Source organism: Orcinus orca, chromosome 4 (assembly GCF_937001465.1).
Source record: "Orcinus orca chromosome 4, mOrcOrc1.1, whole genome shotgun sequence".
Lineage (NCBI taxonomy): Eukaryota > Metazoa > Chordata > Mammalia > Artiodactyla > Delphinidae > Orcinus > Orcinus orca.
Window position 1 is genome coordinate 22,157,448 of NC_064562.1, and position 20,763 is coordinate 22,178,210.

General features: G+C 53.3%; 1 protein-coding gene across 3 annotated transcripts in view; it reads right to left on the reverse strand.

Moving 5' to 3' along the window:
- PPP2R2C (protein phosphatase 2 regulatory subunit Bgamma) overlaps positions 1-20,763 on the reverse strand; it is a 138,546-nt gene that overhangs the window by 18,397 nt on the left and 99,386 nt on the right. For all 3 annotated transcript variants that reach the window (XM_004263578.4, XM_033402221.2, XM_049708829.1), the window contains exon 6: positions 6,893-7,057. In XM_004263578.4, the coding sequence (XP_004263626.1) occupies positions 6,893-7,057 (165 nt within the window). The remainder of the gene's footprint in view (positions 1-6,892; positions 7,058-20,763) is intronic.

Consider the following 20,763-nt stretch of genomic DNA (forward strand, 5'->3'; position numbering starts at 1 on the left):
AAAGTTTAAATCAATGCCATTTCCCTCTTCTCTCAGACGCCCGGAATAAAGACAAATGCAATCCTTGATTTCTTACTTAAACTAAAGCACTGAGATTCTGCATTGTCTTTAAATGAACAGGGGTAGAGACCTAATACTTGGGAGAAATGGGGCAGAAGGTTTGAAAGAAGATGCACCTCAAACTCTCTTCAGGGATCTGGGTAGCCCCCAGCACTTCCCCTGGTACATGGCAGGAACTCTCTCTCGACTGGATTAGCATCTCTGCTGCTAGGCGTCAGACAGAAGGTAAGATATAAAAGCATAAAGCGGGGTCTGTCTCTTGCACCCCGACTTTGTACCCCTCGCCTGCCTCAGTGGATTCCTCCAGCCTCCACCCAAACCACTAGGGCTGGTCCAGCTCCCTCCGCCCTGCACCCTGCAGGGCTCCTGGCACGCTTTGTGGGGTTTCGGTAGGCAGATGGGGACCAAAATCACAGAGGAGCATCTGCACCGCATGTCACAGAGCCAGGGGCTGCGTCTTCTGCTAGCTTTAAGGAGCAGGAAACCACAAAGGTCAAGGGCTGAGAGGATGACCTAATCCATAGTTGAAAACAGAAGCACCAAACGGCCCACTGCAGTCTCAGTTCTGGCTGTACTTGGGCACTTCTGATGGTTTCTTTAAGCACAAAAGCACCAGAACTGAAAAAGATTCGCGGGAAGGATATTGACAAGCCTGAAAAAAGTTACACCTAGAAGTTCTTCGTTTTCTTGTCAAATATTTCTATGAAATTTTCGATACAAGTATTTTTTGTCAAAAGACTGCAGAATCTTCCGTATCAATCCCTCCTCCTCCCCCCAGACACAACCTGCACGTCCCCAGGCCATTAATAAGAGATAAGAGGGTCTCCCTTCTAATTGACGGAATCACTAAGGACATCTCACAGTAATTATTGCTGCCAAGAGTTCAAAGAATTGCATCCCAGAGCCCCTGTCACTCGTGGTGGGCTCTATACCACCTCTCTCGCCTGCCCTAATTATTTTGTAGTTGGAGGGCTCCGAAACAGCAGAAATCTCTGTCCGATCTTTTTTTAAAAAAAATAACTTTGCGTAATTAAGGCTCTCGTGGCCCTAGTTGGTTCCCTGACAATGGCATCCTCCTCTCTGGGTGTCTCCGCTGTCACACACGGGGGAAGGGTGAGGAGCCCCCTTCCCGCCACCCTCTCCTAAGTGAAGTGAAGGGACCCTGGGGAGGTTCTGAATCACCCGTGATCCAAGGAAACAGAAGTGAAGCCTGAGGTGCGGGCCAGCCTTCCTCTCCAGCCTTGCACACAACTCTGATGTGTCCCTCTTCTGCTTAAAGCCCTCCATGGTTCCCAGTGCCTGCAGGATCAAGGTTCAAGATTCCACATGTAGCAGCCAAGCTCCTTCCTAACTGGGCCCCAACCGGCCCTGCTGCTCCAGCTTCACATACCCAAATTCCCAGGGCCTCGAACAGGGTGAGGCAAGCAAGACCCCTAGGGCACCACACGGAACAAGTCACTCTGGGGTCGCCTTAAATGAACGCCTCCTTCAATGTTGTGACTTAGGCATCTCGCTCGCCTTATCCTAACCCTTGCCCGGCCATATACCAGGCAGCAGGGCAGAGCCAAGCTCTGGGTGACCTCAGGCAAACCCCTTAACCTCTCTGAGCCCAAGTTTCCTCACCTGGAGGACAAGCATGGTTAGACCTTCAGAGGTAACACCTAGAAGCACCTGGCCCAGTGACGGACTTGAGTAGCTGTTCAATAAAACTGCCTAACTGTTTTTATAGTTATTTTTCACATTGTTTTCTCTCCCTGAAATTTCCTTTCCCATTTTTAGCCTCTGTCTTTCTCACCAACTCCTGTACATCCTTCAGAACCCCAACTCAAACATCCTGTTCTCTGTGCAGCTTGTCCAGATGTTCTCCAAAGAAATGAAATGCTCACCCTTGCTGCCCTCACAGCCCCGGGGTGCCCTCTTGTATGGCATCAGTGAGGATGCCTGGTCACCTCATGGCGCTGTGAGCTCTTGGGGCAGGGGGTTCTGCCTTTGTCATCAGTCATCTCGGCATCCCTGCCCAGCCTGGAGCCAGGCTCAGAGCCCAGCCTTGCTCACAGAGTGGACAGAACCTTCTGGTGCTGCCTGCCCATGTGGCCTCTTCTCCGTGCCTTTCCTGACATATTTCTTTCCCCACCTGGTACGATGCCACTTATATATCTAGGCACAGCAGTGAAACCTGTATCTGCTAGAAGTGGCCTCTGGGAGCCCGTGGCTTTTGCTCTGTGTCCCTCTCAGTGGCACCAGCTTTGTGCCACTCCTCATTGTCAGCATGTGGGTGGTCTTCTCTGGGCATGGGTCGGGAAGTGGGGGGTAAACTGAGCAGGCAGAATTGATCAGATGGGGCTGGGATGAAGGGAGGTTCAGGGCTGATGGAAGAACTGCCCTGGCTTGAGCCATACGCTCTGGGACAATGGCGCAGGGCAGTGAAACCCTGGAGAGAAACACGGACATACGGAAGTGGGGCTGCAGTCTGCGGAGGTGGAGAGCACAGGAGGAGACGGGCCTGAAGGAGCAGACGGGTCCTGCCCAGTCCTTCCTCCTGGCTGCCCTGGCAACGGGTCCCTCCTCGGCTCTGATATCATACGAGAACCTCCACTTGAATGACGAGCACACGTATCCAGCCTAGTCCCACCTTCCCACCTTGGGCTCCAGGAGGAGCTGCGGTAGGGAGGTGGTCCCTGCAGCAGAGGGAGAAGCAGTGGGGTTGTGGATCACAGGGTACCTGTCGCTCCCGCACGATGCCACTGTTGGAGGAGGTGCCTCCTGCGAGGCCACCTTCCCGCCCCTGCCACCCTGCCACCGGGAAGGCTGAGGCCGTGCAGCCGGGCCAGGACAGGCAGTCACTCTAAGGCGGTGGGCACAATGAACTCTCTGCTTATAACTGTCCCCTGCTCAGCACCGTGTGATGGACCCCGTTGGACAAAATAACGTCCACCCCAACTGTGGTCCCCCGCTGTCCCTTCACCCCACTGCAGCCAAGCCCCTCTCGCGGCACGTCCCTCACCCCCTTCCCTCTGCCGCCTCTCGTCCCAGGTTCACTCTTTCATTCTTCAAGGTGCAGAGATGCCTCCTCCGACCACCTTAATTTAAAGCTGACCACATCAGAGCAGCCGCACAGCCTTCAGAGACTTGCCCGCTGTCACGCTCCCATTTACTTACCAGTCTGCTTGCTCCATAAAGCCAGGCGCCCTCTCTCTGCACAAAGCCTGCGGCCACCCCTCACCCTCTCTCACTCTCCATTCTCCATTCAGTCCGTGGGCAAAGCTGACCTTCCGTGCGGATGCACGACCCGACCCCCTCCACTCACCGCACCCAGGCCGCTCGGGGCGTCAGCATCCTTCATCTGGGTTACTGGGCTAATCTCCCAGCTGGCCCCCACTTCCACCCTCCTCTCAGCAGCCAGCGGGCTCCTATTAAAACACAGCCAGGCAAAGCCCCCTGTGGCTCCTGTCCTTTCAGAGTAAACCCAGAGCCCCCGCCATGGTCTGTAAAGTCCTCTGCATGTGGACCCTCTGCTCTCCACACATGGAGCCTCCTCTCTCCGTGCGCCTCTAACCTCACCCCCACCTCCCCCGACTCTGCTCCTGCCACACGGGCCTCAGGATCCAGCTACAAGGCCCTGGCTGTGCCCTCTGTTGGGGGCTTTACCCTGGCTCTGCCCCCAGATATCTGGAGCCTCTCCAACAGAGGGGGGCTAGGTCTGGTCTTTCTATCCCAGATCCATTACCAGGGATGAGTCCTGGGAGTCTACCCCACCCAGACCCTTTAAATGAAACTGGTTCATCCACAGTTTCCATAAGAGTTCTTTGTTCTCAAGGCTTCTGTGAAGATTAAGTGAGAAAGAACACAGGCTGATAGGCATGAGACTACTGGAGCCTCTATCCTGGTTCCACCTAGCTGTGTGACCTTAGGGAAATGTCTTAACCTCTCTGTGCCTCTGTGATAAACGATAATGGCCCCCAAAGACGGCCGCATCCTCATCCCTAGAACCTGTACATGCTACCTCACATGATAAGACTTTGCAGATGTTAAGTTAAGGGTCTCGAGCTGCAGAGATTATCCTGGATTCTCCAGGTGGGCCCTCTGTAATCATAAGAGAGAAGGAGGAAGGTCAAAGGCAGAAGAAGAGATGGCATGATGGAAGCAGGGGTTGGAGTGATGCATTTTGAAGATGGAAAAGGATCGTGGGTGACCTCTAGAAGCTGGAAAAGACAAGGAAACGGATTCTCCCCCAAAGCCTCCAGAAGGAATGCAGGCCTGGCGACACCTAAATTTTAGACCTCTGCGCTCTAGAACTGTAAAAGAATATATCTGTGTTGTTTTCAGCCACTGTTTGTTACAGCAGCCAGAAGAAACCAATACACTCGGTTTCCTCATCTATAAAATGAATAATCGAGTACCTCCATCATAGGGTAGCTCTCAGAACTTAATGAGATGTAAACTTCGAGCAGCACCTGGTATGTAGCAAGCCCTTGACCAATGTTAACTGCGGTTCCTGCTTCAACCAGCATCGGGCTGTCATAGAATAGGGGTTCCACCAGGGGGAGCAATTGTCATTACCACCTATTCTAGGGAATCTTCGTGCTTCGGCACAGCCCTTCCTTTTGGCAGACTCTGTGCTGTGAAAAGCAGAAATAACTGTCTATTTTGAGGATTCAAGCACAGTCGTTTCCATGGTTACCCTGTCATAATGACTAGCAGACAAAAGACCCAGATTTCTACTGCTTTGGAGAAAGACAGCAAGCTGTGGGCTGGGTAGCAGCAGCCCATGCTTCCTGGCTCTGCCCTTGACGGGGAGGAGCCTGGGGAAGCCACTGCATTTCTCTGACCTCGGTTTCCTCATCTGCCCAACGGCAGAAGTCAACACGTGATCCACTTGTGATCCGGGACGCCCTTCCTTCAGAGAACAGAAAATCACGGTCTTATCTGTTGAGAAAATGATGCTGTGACCATTCATCTCTGGGGGTGTCTCTATCAGCCATCCCCTGAGTTCTGAGTAGTAACTAAGTAAATATATAGAAGTGAGATGCAAAGAATGGGTCCTAACCTCCAAGTCTCCTTATAAAGAGACCTGGCTCCAATAACAACCATTTGTTCTGATTAAAAATAACTACCTAACTGGCAATCGTCTGCTTGCCAGACGAGGGCTAAGAACAAACGCGATCTGGAGAAAGCAGACAGCAGGGCAGATATCTCCTCTACTCACAACTTATGGCAAATTAAATGAAGGAAGGAAAACAGAAGCTGCAATGTATTGTACAAAGACTGATGAACAATCCTGTCACTGGCATTAATGAGAAAGTGCAAAGTATTGAGTTTGAGAATGAAAAGAAAATTCTAGAAAAATTTAAAATACATTTTTGATGCAAATTAACTCTCATAGAAAACCTATATAAACCAATAATCAAAAAAGATTTACACTTGAGTTTTACTAAGACTTCAAGGAGCTGACATATTATACTAAATATTCTAGGGAAAAAAGAGAAATCAGCCAGCTCATTTTACAAGAGAACAATCTTCTTAATAAAACTGGGCAAAGAGTGTAGGCAAAGAAAATTAAAGGCCAACTTCATCTAGGAACATTTATGCCAAAAGCATAATTTTTGCATTTATGCAAAAATTTCCTGGCCTCAGTGTCACCAGCCACTGAAAAAGCCCCTGGTAGTCAAAAGGCGCGATGTCCCTCCCTTCATACCTTGGCCGTGCCAAAGCCTTCTGGAACTTCTCGAGAGGCAGACTCCTCCGTGGCCCTATAGTTAATTAATGCTCATCACAGCCCCAGGAGAGGGGACGAGAAATTCAATGGAGTTGAGTCATCAAAATAAAGTTACAGCTCTTGCACTTGACTTTGTGGGCTGATTCACATGCAGCTCCACACCACCGGGCGTATGATGAGGACGTGCCTGGAATCTATGCTTGCGTGCCTGGGCTGGGGAAATGTATGAGTGGTGGCCGCCCTGGTGGGTGGCTGCTTGTTCAGACCCCAGGGAACCAGCTAACACAGTTACAGAAGCCAAGAGGGGCTCTGACTCTCACATACAGCCCACGAAGAATGTCATTCAAGCAGCGTGGGCGGACACAAAACCATCTCTATTCTCCCTAAATTCCATCCTTCCTGCACACACACTCAGGGACAATTTCTGGAAGTATTTCTTCCCATGCTTTTCTGTTTCCATTCTTTCAGTGAAGTAGTCATTGCCTTGCTTTTCTCCCCCATGGAATCTTTAAACATCATTCCCTCACGTCATTAAAAACCTCCTAAGTCAGTATTTTAAATATTCCATTATACAGACATCATCATCTGGCCACACTGGTGCCTTCCCATCTTGGAGCCTTGCCCCCTGCAGTGTCCCCCTTCTAGAAGATTCTTCCCCCAGAGATCTGCATGGCGCACTTCTTCAGCACCTCAGAGAGGCTGTTCCTCTGTAACCTCCTCAGTCAGTGGCACTGACGTGACCCTCCCTATACTCTGCTTTTCTGGCGGCTGTTTACACCACTCACCACTCTGGACATCACATCACCTAGTTAGGAGTTTATTGTCTGCCCATTGGTTCCTGCTGCACCCGTGTCAAGAATAGTGCCTGGAGCATGGCAGGTACAGCCTGCCTGCCTGGATGGCTGTGTGTGCCCTGCTGGCCCTCGCTCCACCCAGAGAGGGAGATCTGCCCTCGCCACCCTGAGTGCTGACACCTCAGCCCTCAGGAGAAGGCTCGGCACACAGAGAGGGGCTGTTCCCAGGGCTCCGCTGGAGGAGCCCTGGGGCTCGTGGACGGGGGACTGCAGCTCCAACAAGTGCAGACCCAGACATGCCCCGCCGGGCATGCGCACTTACGTTTGGAGTGCTTGTCGCACAGGGCGGCCGCACGCATGTCGCAGAGGCGCAGGGAGCCCTTGCTGCTGCTGTAGACGAAGAGGTTACAGTGGTGCGGGTGGAACTCGGACGCGGTGATCACCTCCGTCAGGTCCTCCATGTTGGCCGGCTTGATGTCCACGATGTCTGGGTGGCCGAGTCAAGGAAGGGGCGGTGAAGGAAGGGCGCCCTCGCGGCTCTGCCTTTCCCAGCTCGGAGACCCTCGGGTTTCCCGACGCCTCTCGTCGGCACACCCACCTACCCCGCATCTGAGCTGGCTCCGTTCCTGAGACTCCTGGACAAACACCCCGCCACGCAGTCCCCAAGCTGCAGACCCGACTGTCGTCGAACAACTGCTGGTTGTCCCTTCTGGATGCCTGCCCACTGTTCCCATAAGGCGGGACTGCCGCCTCCTCCCTGACCTGTGCCCTTTCTCCAGCCAGTGCCCATCCGCCGCCCGGCCCCACGCAGGGCAACCCTTGAAGCTTCTCCCCTCTGCCCCTCCTCTTTCAGTTGCCAAGCAGGAGGCCAGGAGCATTTGTTGAGTGCCTACTACATGCTGGGCTGTGGACACACTAGGTGAACAGCTGCAGTTCTCCCCGTCACTCTGTGAATCGTGTCTGAGCTGAGTGGACAGGTATCGGTTGGCTCCCCTCCGCCCCCGCCCCGCCCTCCCCCTTCTCCCCTCCCCCTCCCCCACCCCCCACCCGCACCCACTCCCTTCCGCCCACAGCATCAAGACTCTGCTTTGGGGAAAAGGTTCTCTGCTTTTCTGGGTTTTCAGCTCTAATCTGTGCCTTCCATTCCCACTCACAGTCACCACGAGGGATAAGCATCTGGTGTCAGATGTGCCAGGGGAGGGGCTCCAGACTTGGAATACTGGGAACGCTGGGATGCAGCTCTATCACCTCTGCGGGCTGGGTGGTGTGGAGAGGAAGGGACTGTATCTGCTGCCATGACAAGGGGAAACCCGGAGCCTGGGGCAGGGGCAGACCGCCCCAGAGACAGAGTAGATGGAGAGGAAGATCTGTCAGTACCGTTAGAATCCTGGGTGAGAATTCACCCGAAAACGGTAACCGCTGGACGGTTAAATATAGGACCCAATAAGTCCATTTTCTGTTTAGCGTCAAGAATTTTGTTGCTTGGAAAGGAAGTATCTCTGACTGAAATGCTGGAGCCCAGAGAGGGTAAACAACTTGTCCAGGGTGACTCAGCAGGAAGTGGTGAGGCTGGATTCCTGTCCATTCGCTGTTGCCTACAACAGCAAATCATAACCCCTTGCTGTAGCATCCAAGGCCTGGCATGCCCTGGCCTCTCTCTACCTTTCTGGCTTCAGATCCTACTAGTCGCTCTGCCCTAAAGGCACTTTTCTCTCGAACAGCGACACCTTCGGTCTCTGGTCTCCCCAGCCCCATGGGGGCTCTGCACAGCCTGTTCCCTCTTATGGAAATGCCCCCTCCTCCCTCTTCTTTTCACGTGAGCTCTGGATTCAGAGAATGCCAGCTCTGCCACCTCCTGGCTGTGTGATCCTGGGTGAGTCCCCCCACCATCCAACCAGCTCCCCATGCCTCAGTTTCCTCATCTGTAAAATGGGCTAACAGTTCTATCCTCATAGGTTTGCTGTGAAGATGAGAAGAGGCAAAGCCCTTGGCAACTGCCTAACACATCGCAGAGCTCAACGAATGTCAGTTGCTCTTATTATTATTATTTTTTTTTGCGGTACGCGGGCCTCTCACTGTTGTGGCCTCTCCCGTTGCGGAGCACAGGCTCCAGATGCGCAGGCTCAGCGGCCATGGTTCACGGGTCCAGCCGCTCCGCGGCATGTGGGATCCTCCTGGACTGGGGCACGAACCTGTGTCCCCTGCGTCGGCAGGCGGACTCTCAACCACTGCGCCACCAGGGAAGCCCTATTTTTTATTATCTGGAAAATACTGATTGAAACTCTGACATTCATCTGCTGTCAGCACCCCCTCCTCCACCTGCCCCAGGCTGCTTCCTCTCTCAGTAAGAAAGAGGCATTTTCTGACTTGTATAAACAGTAGAATTTATAAAACATCAGAAAAGATGGTTGAATCTGTGCAATCAGAGGAGGCTCTCTGTGCAGATGCTCAAATCTTGCTTGCTAGGAGCACACCATTAACCAGAAACTTAGAATCACATCAAAATAGAAAGAGAGGGAAAAAAGGAGCTATGTCGTCAGTGCCTGAATTGGTTTCCCAGGAAACTGTGGTTTTCTGGTATGATAAGAAGCAGAGATTAAATCATGAAAAAGTGAGACTAAAGGTTGAGAGAGAAAAAGAGCCAAGACTTCTGGAATGTGAATTCCATCCACATCAACCTGTAGCCCCATCCTTCTCAGCCTGAGCCCCCGCTGGTGACGTCCCATGGGCTCTGCCTGCTGAGAACGGCTTCAATTTCCTACTGAACTTCAAATGGTGTCTGGAGAAAAAGTGCCATCCTTTAAGAAATGCGCATGACTACAGCACCTGTCAGATGTTCTGCAAACGGGGACTGAGGTTCTCCCACAGGACTTGGGACACAAAAGCCAAAGAGGGCCTGGGAGAAACAGAAGTGCCGGGCCTTAGGGCACGCAGGTCAGGTTTGAGTCCCGGTTGTGTCGCTTGTCAGGGGACGTGGGTTTTTACCGTGTTTCCCAGGGTTATACCCTCCGCAGGGAGTGAAGATGCCTCGCCTTGTAGGTGGTTCCCTCAGCATCCCAGGGAGACCCGTCACGCGGCCTGAGGGGGCTCGGGCCGTTGTGACTTGTTGCTTTTGCCCATGAATGGAGGGCAGAAGTGACAAGTGCTGCGTGTCACTTCCAGGCTGAAGGTCTGAGAGCCAGCACGTGCTGTGCCGTGAGCCTCAGGGCCCATCAGCAGGCTCTTGTCACCTCTGAGACTTTCTGATTGTTACTTCAGGGTCACCTAACCCTCTTGACTGCGTCAGTGTCCAAACTCTTTCCTTCCCGGCCTCAAGATGTTCTGGAATCCAGCCCAACAGAGAAGGGATCAGAGGATGATGTCTGAACTCTGGCTCGTGGAGACCGAAACTGGGGTTTATGAACCATCTTTCTAACCTGGGAGGCTGTGGACGCCAGTGGCCAGAGAGAGGGCAGTGTGGTGGCGTGAAGGCTCCTCTCTCAGGCCCCCAGACGCTGGTTCCAGGCTCACATAGGGGCCAAAGCCAAGCAAATGGGTGTTGCCTGATTACAGTGCACATGCTTCCTGCTGCCTGTTTCCCGTGACCCCCGGCACTCCAACCGCCCCTGACCGCCTCACAACAACCATGTTCAGCTTTGGCCTGCCTTCTGCAAACACTTGCTAGAACTCTGAACGAGGCCATGATGGCTAATCTGCGGGGTTCAGTCATGTCTGCAGGCTCTACAGCTAACATGCCTGAACCAGGGCTACACCGAGTCGGCCAAGGGGGGAACCCACGTGGACCGGGGACCCTGTGCATGGGCTGAGGAGACAGAGTCTCCAATGCCTGGGTCCCATCAACAGCCGTGGACCACGGCTCTTACAGCCTACGCATCCCTCGGGGAATCTCTCTTGCTGTTTCAAACAAAGGACTGGATACAGTGGGTGCTGGGGAAAGATGATGTGAAGCACAGAGCTTCCTTTCCACCTGATGCTGGGGGAGGAAAACAAAAGCACAGTCATGGCCAATGTGTGCCTCTGAATCCCAGGGCCCACAGCCTGACCCAGCACCTCCAGGACAGCACAGCATCCTTCAGGGCGTGGCCATCCAACCGGGTCCACCATCACCCAGTCCCGGGACGGCTTCTCCAAGACCTCTGGCTCTGCTCGTCACAGGACGAGGATCTCCCTGTGGGTGCCCAGCTCCTCACTGGCCATCGGGTGTGTGAGAGCCAAATTATCTAGAGGGGCTGTCCCTACTGAATCCCCATGGCCACATCACAGAGCAGGGGCCTGGAGACGGACTCCTGACCAGCGAAGTAGGTGCGGAGAAGCCTCCAGAGCACGGTAATTACGTCCCAAACAGACACCACAAACACTCCTCCGGGACTCCCACCTGAGTGGCCACATGCCTGTGGACTTTGAGACACTTGACCATACACAGTGGCCTGGACTTTGGCAGGACCAGTGCTGGGTTGGAAGTTGGGGGCCTTGGGCCAGGGTCTGGTTTTACCTCTCTCTGGAATGTCCAGTTCCACATGCAGAGGTCACTTCCATCTGTAAGTCTCGGTTTCCCCTATCTGCAAAATCAGGGGTTGAGTATGACCCTGGAGCACGCTTTCGTTTCGAGGATTAACCCACAGGTGGCTTCCCCCATGCCCACTTCAGAAGCAGCTGCATGAATCCCACGTGTAGCCAGTGCTTTTTTCATGGCAGGACTGACCTCTCTTGGGAAGGAGCACAGTTAGACTCCTTCACAAGCCCCCCGCCCCCGGCAAAGCTGGATGAATTATTCATGTTCTATTTTCCCATCTAGTTGTACTCCAAGTGTCTGATGGCTTTTGCTTAACTTTCAATCACACTTTGGCAGCTAAGAATGATTTTCCCTCTTAGGAAAGTTTGTCAGACACAGGTAGGCGGAGAGGGGAGCAGGTCACGGGCAGAGGATGAAGGGAGAAGGTAGACTAGCTCCGGTCCACACCCCTTGGCTGGGCGCGATGTATTCTTCTCCAGTGCAGTGTGTTGAATGGTGCCTCCCCCCTGCCCCCCCAACCCCAATACATGTCCACATCCTAACCCCCAGAGACTGTGAATGTGACTGTATTTGGAAAAAGGGTCTTTGTAGATATGATCAAGTTGAGATCTCAAGATGGGGTCTTCCTAGATTACCTGGGTGGGCCCTAAATCTGATTACAAGTGTTTTTATAAGAGACACCGAAGGAGAAACAGAGACACCCAGAGGAGAAGGCCATGTGGCATCTGACGCAGAGGCTGGGGTGATGCCTTGGGCTGCAGGAGCTAGGAGAGGCAAGGAAGGATCCTCCCCAGGAGGCTTCAGAGGAACACAGCCCTGATAACACCTTAACTGCAAACTTCAGGCCTCTGGAACTGTGAGACGATAGATTTCTGGTGTTTTAAGCTGCCCAGTTTGTGGAAAGTTATGGCATCCATTGGGAACTCAGACACCCAGTCTGCTTCCTGGAAGCTGGGGAAAAGACACGGGTGCAATGCTAGTTATCACGGACAGCTTCCTCTACCTCCATTCCAGACCTCTTCTTTCCCTGCAGTTCCCTGTTTTAGCAGCCCCAGCCCCGAAACGCAGAGCCAGGAATCAGGGCAGCTTCTGGATCCCTCCCTCTCCCTCCATCACATCCAACCTGCCTCCGTGGCCTGTGCTCGTCCACCTGGAGATCCCTCTGCTCTGGCCCTCAGCCCAGGCTGCCTAAGCCTCAGTGGGGCTCCCCGCCTCTGGTTAGCCCCCCAGTCTCAGCTAGAGTGAACTCCCTAAAATGGGGGTTGGGTTCCCCTACTCCCCACCCACAAGAGAAGGCCTTCTGTTCAGGCTGCAAATACTGGCTGACCTATCATCTGTTTCACTCATCTGGGTGCAGGCAAGATCGTTTATACCCCAAGCTCCAGTTTATACCAGACTGTGCCCACCTGAGATGCCCTGCAGGCTGATCAGATGGCTTCACATCTGTGTCTGTTCAATCCTCTCCATGTGTGAGTGAGGTGCCCCCCCTTTCTGTGGATGAGGAAATGGGGGCTCCACAAAGAGAAGCCACTTGCTCGGGGCCAGGCAGAGGGGGACCAGCCTGGGACTGGAACTAAGTTGAGTTCCGGAACCTGCAATATGCAGTATGCAGTGCGCTGTGACTTGGGAGGCAAAGCAGAGTGGGGACGAGAACTCCGGCCCCTGACAGCCTGGGGCTGAATCCGGGCTCTGTCTGCTTGCTAGCTGTGTGTGCAAGTTTCTAAACCTCTCTGTGCCTCAGTTACCCCAAGTTCAAAATGGCAATGGTACGCCTTATCTCCTACGGTAGCGGTAGGATTAATTAAGATGGTGCACGTGATGTGCTGAGGACAGGGCCTGGCAAGGAGTAGGTGCTTTGGAAGTGAACTCCTAAGAAGGCATGTGGCATAACACTGCAGGCAAGTGGCTTAAATCTGCCTTAGATCCATGCGGCGCCTCCCTTGGGCCAGTCACTCAGCTTCTCTGGACCAGTGTGAGCTGAGGCTCCAGGAACACGAGAGGAAAAACACAGCCATGGGAGCGTGGACAAGTGGGCAGGAGGGGCTGCCGCCTCCCTGGGGCACCCGGGGGCCTGGGAAGATAGCTCTGGTTCGGGCAGCTGTCTGGCTCCAGTCCCCTTTTCCTTCAGTGGCCAAGTGTGAATGAGCACACACGTAACCCTCTAGACCAGGGGCTGGCAGGCATTTTCTGTAAACGGCCAGAGGAAATATTTTAGGTTTAGCAGGCCACAAGATCTCATCTCGTCCAGGCTGCTGAACTCCGCTTCTGTGATGCAAAAACAGCCACAGACAATACGGAAATGAATGGGTGTGGCCGTGTTCCCATCAAGCTTTATAAACTGGTGGATTCATGCGCCCACCTCTCCCCGCTGGTGGAGAAGTAGCCCAGGTTTAGAAGAGGGATTGCAATCTTGCTGTTGTAACAGAAGCCCCCCTTTATTGCTAGTGTGCAAGACGCCTGGGGGTCAGTAAAGCGCAGAAACGGGTTTGTCCTGTTCCATTCCAGAAGGAAGTCTGTGGTTCTTACTGCCAAGGGCACAGGAATGTAATCCAGGTGAGCCTTTGCAGAGTCATCAGGTTTGCAGAGATTTTTATAGAAACTCCTTCATCTCTTGCTGCCAAGAGCATCGCCTGGTGTCCTGAAGCCAGTGGGGTGACACCAGCCCCAGGCACCATGGCCGATCAGTTCCAAGCCACGCCGCTCTGTGGGATCCCACTGGGAGGGTCCTGAAACTGTGGCGAGAAGGTGGCTATGCTGCTGTGGCCCTCACTCCTCTGAGGTCTGAGGTGCACTTCTCAGAGCCTTGGTCTCCCTTACCTATCCCAGGAGCACCGGTACGAGGGCCATCACCCATCTCCCGGGCAAATCTCCGCTGACCATAAAATGAGTCAGGCACGTGAAATGAATAAACATCATTGGTTCGTTCCACCGAGGGGCTCCAGCGAGAAATAGGTCTGTAAAGCACTCCATAACTGCCAGAGAATTACACAGGTATCACCTACTGTGACGGGGTTTAGCGGCTATGCCACGACAAACGCTTGTAAAGACACAGCAAGTAACTGAGCTCCGAAACACACTCAAACCCTTGGAGGGCTGGTGAGGGCAGCCCCTTTCAGGTCGGGCACCTGGATGTCCCTGCGGAAGGGACCGCCCACCCTCCAATCCCACGAAGGAGGAGAGGGAGATGAGGGTGGGGAGGTGACCGGCCCAGGGCCAGAGGTGGAGGCAGAACCAGGATGGAATCCTGGCTTCTGAACTTCCAGCCGGTGTTCCTGCCACTGCCCACTCTATCCTGGAGTGACTGCACCTCCACACAATGTGGAGTTCTCCCCCGGGGTCAGCACCCGCAAAGGCCCTGCTGCTAGGGCTCACTGGACTGGCTGTATCCTGGGCAAGCTGGGTGTTGAGAGTGGGCAAGGGCTCCATGAGGAGAAGGACGTGGCCTTGAGCTCCACTGGTTGAACTGAGCAAAGTGTGGTTTAGCCAGATGTCCTGGTAGGAGCACACGCTCAGGAGGGGGGGGGGGAGGGACTGTTACCATGGCGACCAGGCAGCTGCGGAGTAAGGATGGAGGCGGTTCTGCCAAAGGCCACACCGCCCGAGGTGCCCTACACAGGCCCCCCAAGGACGCTAGTGTGGAGGGGCCTGTAGGCCTCCTGCACAGGGAGGCAGTCTCGCTGGGGTGTGGCCAGCAAAGCTGCTTTTTTTCAGCAAATTTTCTCCAAAAGATGACCTGGCTACAAACATGAACTGTGAACAATCTGGCCTCAGCGAGTCAGATCCTACGGGAGGTTCCTGGCTACCTGTGCCTCTGTCTTAGTTTGCTCAGGCCGCCATAGCGAAATGCCACAGTTGGGTGGCTTAAACAATAGGAAATGATTCTCTCACAGCTGTGGAGGCTGAAAGTGCAAGATCAAAGTGTCAGCAGGGTTGGCCCCTTCCGAGGCTTCTCTCACTGGCTTGCAGGTGGCCATCTTCTCTGTGTGTCCTCATGTGGTCATCCTTCTGTATATGTCTGTGTCCTGATCTCCTCTTCTTATAAGGACACCAGTCATACTGGATTAGGACCCACCCTAATGATCTCATTTTACCTTAATCACCTCTTTAAAGATCTACAAATACAGTCATATCCTGAGGCGCTGGGGGTTAGAGTTTCAACATACAGATTCTGGGGGGACAAAATTCACCCCACAACAGCCTCCTTCCCTTCCCTGCCCAGAACCTTATTAACTATGATGGTGCAATCTCACTCAAACAGAAGCACCAGGTCGCTGGGACCATGCTGGGCCGTGGGAGAAGGGCTGTTCTGAGTAACCGCTCACTGCGCAAGGCCACCGAAACCCTGGAGTGTTTTCTCTGTGTGATGAGCCAGACTGCACACCTCTTCCAAAAGCCAGCTTATGTGATTCCCAAATGCTTAGACAGGCAAGAAATGACTTCTGAGTCACAAAAACCAGGGCTTGACAGTCTAGCCCCACCGAATAACAGCTGTGTGACCTCTGGAAAACCTCTCAGCCTCTCTGTGCCCTGCTTTTCTCATCTGTAGAATGAGTGGATACCATCTGCTTTGCAGGGCTGTAATGAAGATTTAAGGAGATGACATCTCCTTCATCAAGGAGATAAAGGTCCTAGCACATGGCTGGTACTTTTAGCAGCAATTAAAGTGAGTTAAATCAGAATCAGTATTTCTCTTCCTCTGAAACAAATATGAAACTAAGCAGGGTGCAAAAGGTATAACGTTTGTTGCCTGGAAGGACGCTCTGGAAAGACAGTGAGGGTTTGTGCTGGATTACATGCCCGGGTTTGTCTCCAACCCAGAGTTGGGAGGGGAAACCCAAGGTGGGACAGAGCTTGGACACACACCTAGGTGGCTACCTTCTCATGGCACCGAGAAGGGGCAAACCAGACCCTGTCCCAACCTCTCAGGGCTCCTAGCCCAGCAGTGAGACCAGATATTAGCCCCATGCTGGATGCTCCAGGAGAGACATACAGGGTGCGTGTGATGAGATCTATAACAAGGCCCTGACTGGTCTGGAGAGTCAGGGTAGGGTCCTCTGAGGCAAAGGCATCAAGCCGAGGCCAGAGGGTGAGCAAGAGTTATCTAGGCAGAGGGTCAGGCTGCTGGAGCCCCAAGACGGAGGGACACAGGGCAGCTGACAGGGCTGTGGTCTGGGGTCGAGGGGGGTTGAATCAGGAGTGTGTTACAGAAGTGCCTCAGAGGCCTTTCAGGAAGAGACAGGAAGCACCACAGAGGAAATGTTAGAAACATCAGACAGCCGCCAAAGCCCAGCCACTTATGTTACGCATCAATCCCCACTCCGTCCTGCAACAGTGCAAAAAGCACCTGCTTCCCTTAGGATGTAAAACAAGAGCCAGAAACGTTATTGCATTGACAGGACTGGACGGACAATCTGAGTGACTGAGGGCTAGGAGGGCCATGGGCAGGTGCACCCACTTCTCAGAATGGAGAGAATGACAGCACCACCTACACGAGCTGCCGTGAGGATTAAGTGTAGTAAGTGCGGTGCGTTCAGCTCAGTGCCTGCGATCAATGTGCAATAACAGTGGCTGTCCTGGAGGCTGTGACTATCATGACTGAGGGGCAGTGTGGCGTGACAGTGACGTGCATGGGTTCTGCGTCCAGATGCCCCAAGTCTGAATCCCACCCACTTGCCAGCTGGGTGACTCTTGGTAGATTACTTAACCTTTCTGTGGCTTAGTTTACTCCCCGGTAAAACGGGGTTGTTCATCTTGTCTACTCCACAGTGATGTCGGGCGGATTACATAGGTGAATATGTGCACGGTCACAGAGTGCTGTCCGGCACAGAGGAAGCGCTCAGTAAGAGGTGAAGGTGGTGTGGGAAGTGGTGAGGGTGATGGTGGGATGCAGCTCTGGTTTCGGATGGGGTCAGCACCACGGACAGCGCACAGGAGCCATCGGCCGCCGCGGAACCCGACCAACTGCCTGGCCTTGCCGAGCCCCCAAAGCAGTGGTGCTGATAACAGTTTAACAACATGCTTTCTGGGTGAAAAGCTGACTTTGGAGATTCAGACTCCGGGCATTTCTAAGCAGACTCGCCCCACTTGCCTTATCTGTGGGAGAATGAAAAGAGGCAGCCTGTGAGGTGCTTGACGGTGGTCATGGGCTGGTATAGGTCCTGTGTTTATAGCCTATCAGCCCCTATGCTCACCGGCCGTGCTGCTCTCACAGCCCCCAGCACAGGAGGAACACCCCTGTGAATGGAGGAGAAAAGCGAGGCTCACAAGGCCTGTGTGACTGGCAGGGTCGCTGTGTGAGGGTTGAAGGCAGGGTTGAACCCCAGGCTCTAGGGTTTTGGCCAGCACAGAGTCTGGTACATGGAGGGGCCTTGGTCGGTCCCCTCCTTAGCTCCCTGTGCAGAAAATAAGCCCAGTCCACAGGTGGCCGAGTGCTGACCGAGATTTGGAACCGCTTCAACACCCAGCCTAGCTTCAGCACCTGCTCCATAAATGGGAATTAGGAATTTGTTCCAGGCTAAGCCTTGGTGTGATGCCAGCTTCCACCATGAGAAATCGCTCAGTGGGGAGAAAAATCAACTGAACCATCTTTAGAAGTTTCTGGGTGCTAAAAATAAAGCAGAGGTCCGCCAGCTGAGGCCTCCTGTGCAATCTGTTACCTTTAAGATGCTTCAAACTCAAGAAAAATCACCAGTGCCGCCTAAGAGCCTCAAAATGTTGGCATTAAAGGACTGAGAGGTTGTTTCAACAGATGTGGAGACAGCACTGGGGAAAAAGGGCTTCAGTGACCAGAGAAGATGTAGGGACTTATGAGAAACAGCCTTAAGTATTTGAGGGGCCACCGTCTAAGGGAGAAAATAATACCGGCCAACTGCCAGGCCCCTTTATGGGAATGATTCCTTTACTCCTTACAATATCCACATGATAAGGAATTTGGCCCATTTTGCAGTCACGGAAATCGATGACAAAGGAGGTAAAGCAATGAGTCTGAGCCCAATTCTGCCGGAGCCCAGAGCGCTTCTCTTTAGTGTCTGGGGTCTCGGAGCCCCCGACCCTGGAGCCCAGGTTTGCAAGGAGGCATCTATATCCTAAGACCAGATGGAAACTGTGAACTTCCTCCCTCCAAAGTCACCATTTACAACCATTCATAAGCACCTACGATGTGCCAGGCCCTGCATTATGGGTGGGGACACAGAGAGGGCTCAGCCTGGGCTCTTAATCCCAAGGGTTTCAGCAGAAAATGGGGGAGGCATTCATACTAACAGATGATGAAAGCCCACTGTGACCAGGGAGTGTGGGCCCAGAGGCACTCGGACCGGCCTGGGAGGGGTGCAGAGTGGACAGAGCAGAGGTGACCAGGCAAAGGGGGCTGTGAGTGATGCATGTGGGCAAACGGGAGCCAGCCGGGCTACAGGAGGGAGAAAGGCTCCTCCAGAGAAGCATCAGCAGAAGGCAGAGCACTGCCCTCACCCCTGTAACACGAGAGGAAACCCAGTGACGTGAAGGTGTGGGCAAGCCTGACGCACAGGACTCTGGGGAGGTGGGCAAAGGCTGGTCACCAAGAGCTGCTGGGCACTGTTGAGGGATCTGGACATTCTCCAGATGCTGCTGGGGACCACCGAGAGCTCTACACAGGGGACTGATGTGGTCAGACCAGAGGCTCTGATGGGCCACTCTCAAAGCTCTGTAGAGGGCCAGCTGGCTGGGCAAGGTGGGATTCAGGCAACAGTCCAGGCAGGAATGGTACGACCGGAGCTGGGCCTTGGTTCGAGCGGAGAGGAGGGCATGATTCCAGAGCCATCAGGGGAGAATGGAAAGTGCTTGGCACCTCTTTCCATTTTGTGGGTGAGAGAGAGGAAGGAGGCTGGAAGCCTCGGTGACAGACAAAGGCGCTGCACCGTGTATGTGCCTGGCACACGGCAGAGGCTCAGGAAGTACCAGGCTCCTCTCCCTCTGTTCAGAGCAGCCAAGTCTAGAATTAGAAGAGGGAAGGTCCTCTGAGTCAGCTTCATCACTATTCTTACTGGTGAAAACAATGCACACTTTTTCTCCTTTATTAAAAAGGTTTTCCCTTCTCTTAAAAACCTTTGCTAAAAATCAATTCTGCCTAAGTAGCAAGTGTTACTATTTGGACACAAGGAGATGGTTACATAGCAGAAAACTCCCAGTGGCCTTGAGGACTGAACAGCAGCACCAGGGCAAATCAAGACATTGAAGAGCAAGAGTTAAAGGAATGTGAACCCCTAGGTCCAGAATCCCCCAGGAGGTACTTGCTTAAAAGGTATTTCAAAATTCAGAGCAATTCCCCAGCTCAGTGTGGAGTCACAGCTGCCTTTCTGGCCTCCTCCCACGTTGGAAATGAAACGCCTTTTCTAATTACTTGGCTGCTATCAGACCCATCATCACACCTACGACCCACAGTCCCGACACCTTTCTTGCCAGGGGAGGCTGAACGCCATGGGACGGTGCCAGGTGTCTCTGCTCTGGGTCCCTGTGTCTTGTCACTCTGGTCGCCAAGTCGCAGCAGGCCATGGGGAGCGCCTCGTGCAACATCATTCCCTGATGAACTGATCTCATCAAGGGACATTTCCACAGCCACCACATACCCTGGAGATTCCACTCAGCTGCTTCTGTCTGCCTAATTGGTACTTTTAGGTTCTACAGGCCAGGGCTGCTGTGAGCCCGGCCCTGGTGTCTCCAGCATTCTGTAATGCTCACACTCTCCTATCTCTAAGGGCCAAAACATTTGTATATTTTGATCAACTAACAATTCATTTTCAAAAAATTAAAGCCTACACACAGGTTTAACAGAGTTATGTGGCAAGATCTGCAGCCAGAGAAGCCCCTCTGGCATCCCACGGGGACCCCCAAGCCACGGATGCTCCCCTCTGGTCACCAGCTGTCACCGCCTCACCTGGCTTAGCTTCTGGAGCCAACCATTATCTTCACTCCCTTGCATACGCCATCAGCACCACGTCTGCATCTTCACGTTGCAAACCCACTACCCTGGCTCCCTTTCCACCTACTCTGCCCCTGCAGCCATGCAGCAAAACGTGGCTGGAGAAAAACTCACACGACTGTGCTCACTGGTCCCACTCATTCCCCACAGCACTTATCGCCTGCTCACGTACTGGATACTTTGTTTATTATACTAACGGTTTATCAACATTAAATTAGATGTCCGTTCCAGGAGGGCATGGATCTTTGTCTCTTTAATTCAAGCACTGGGCACAGGGCCTGGCACACAGTAGGTGCTCACTAAATATACTGGTGAACGGTGTACCCTCCAATGTGTGGACAGGGCACAATCTGTGTTAGGCGGTGAAGCTGACAGTAATGACTGGGCAGGTCTGCCTGCAGTCCTGGGATGGATCAGTCCTCTTTTCTTAATAACAACTAACCTGTTCCAATGTCCTCTGGCCACCTTAGTCCAAAAGTCAGTTACGATACAGCCCCATATCTACGAAGTCTATATTTTAACTATCGCTCTACCTCCCGGCTTCTTGCCCATGGCCACGCTCCACCCTACCCATCTCCATGTCTCCCTGGATCTACTCGGTCTCCTGGCTTCCAGACTCGTCTGCTGGAATCCATTCCACCCACAACATACACCCACAGCCCCAGGGGGCCCCCTGCAAGGTGACCAGTACTGCTCCCCTGCTTACGGTGCATCGATAGCTTCT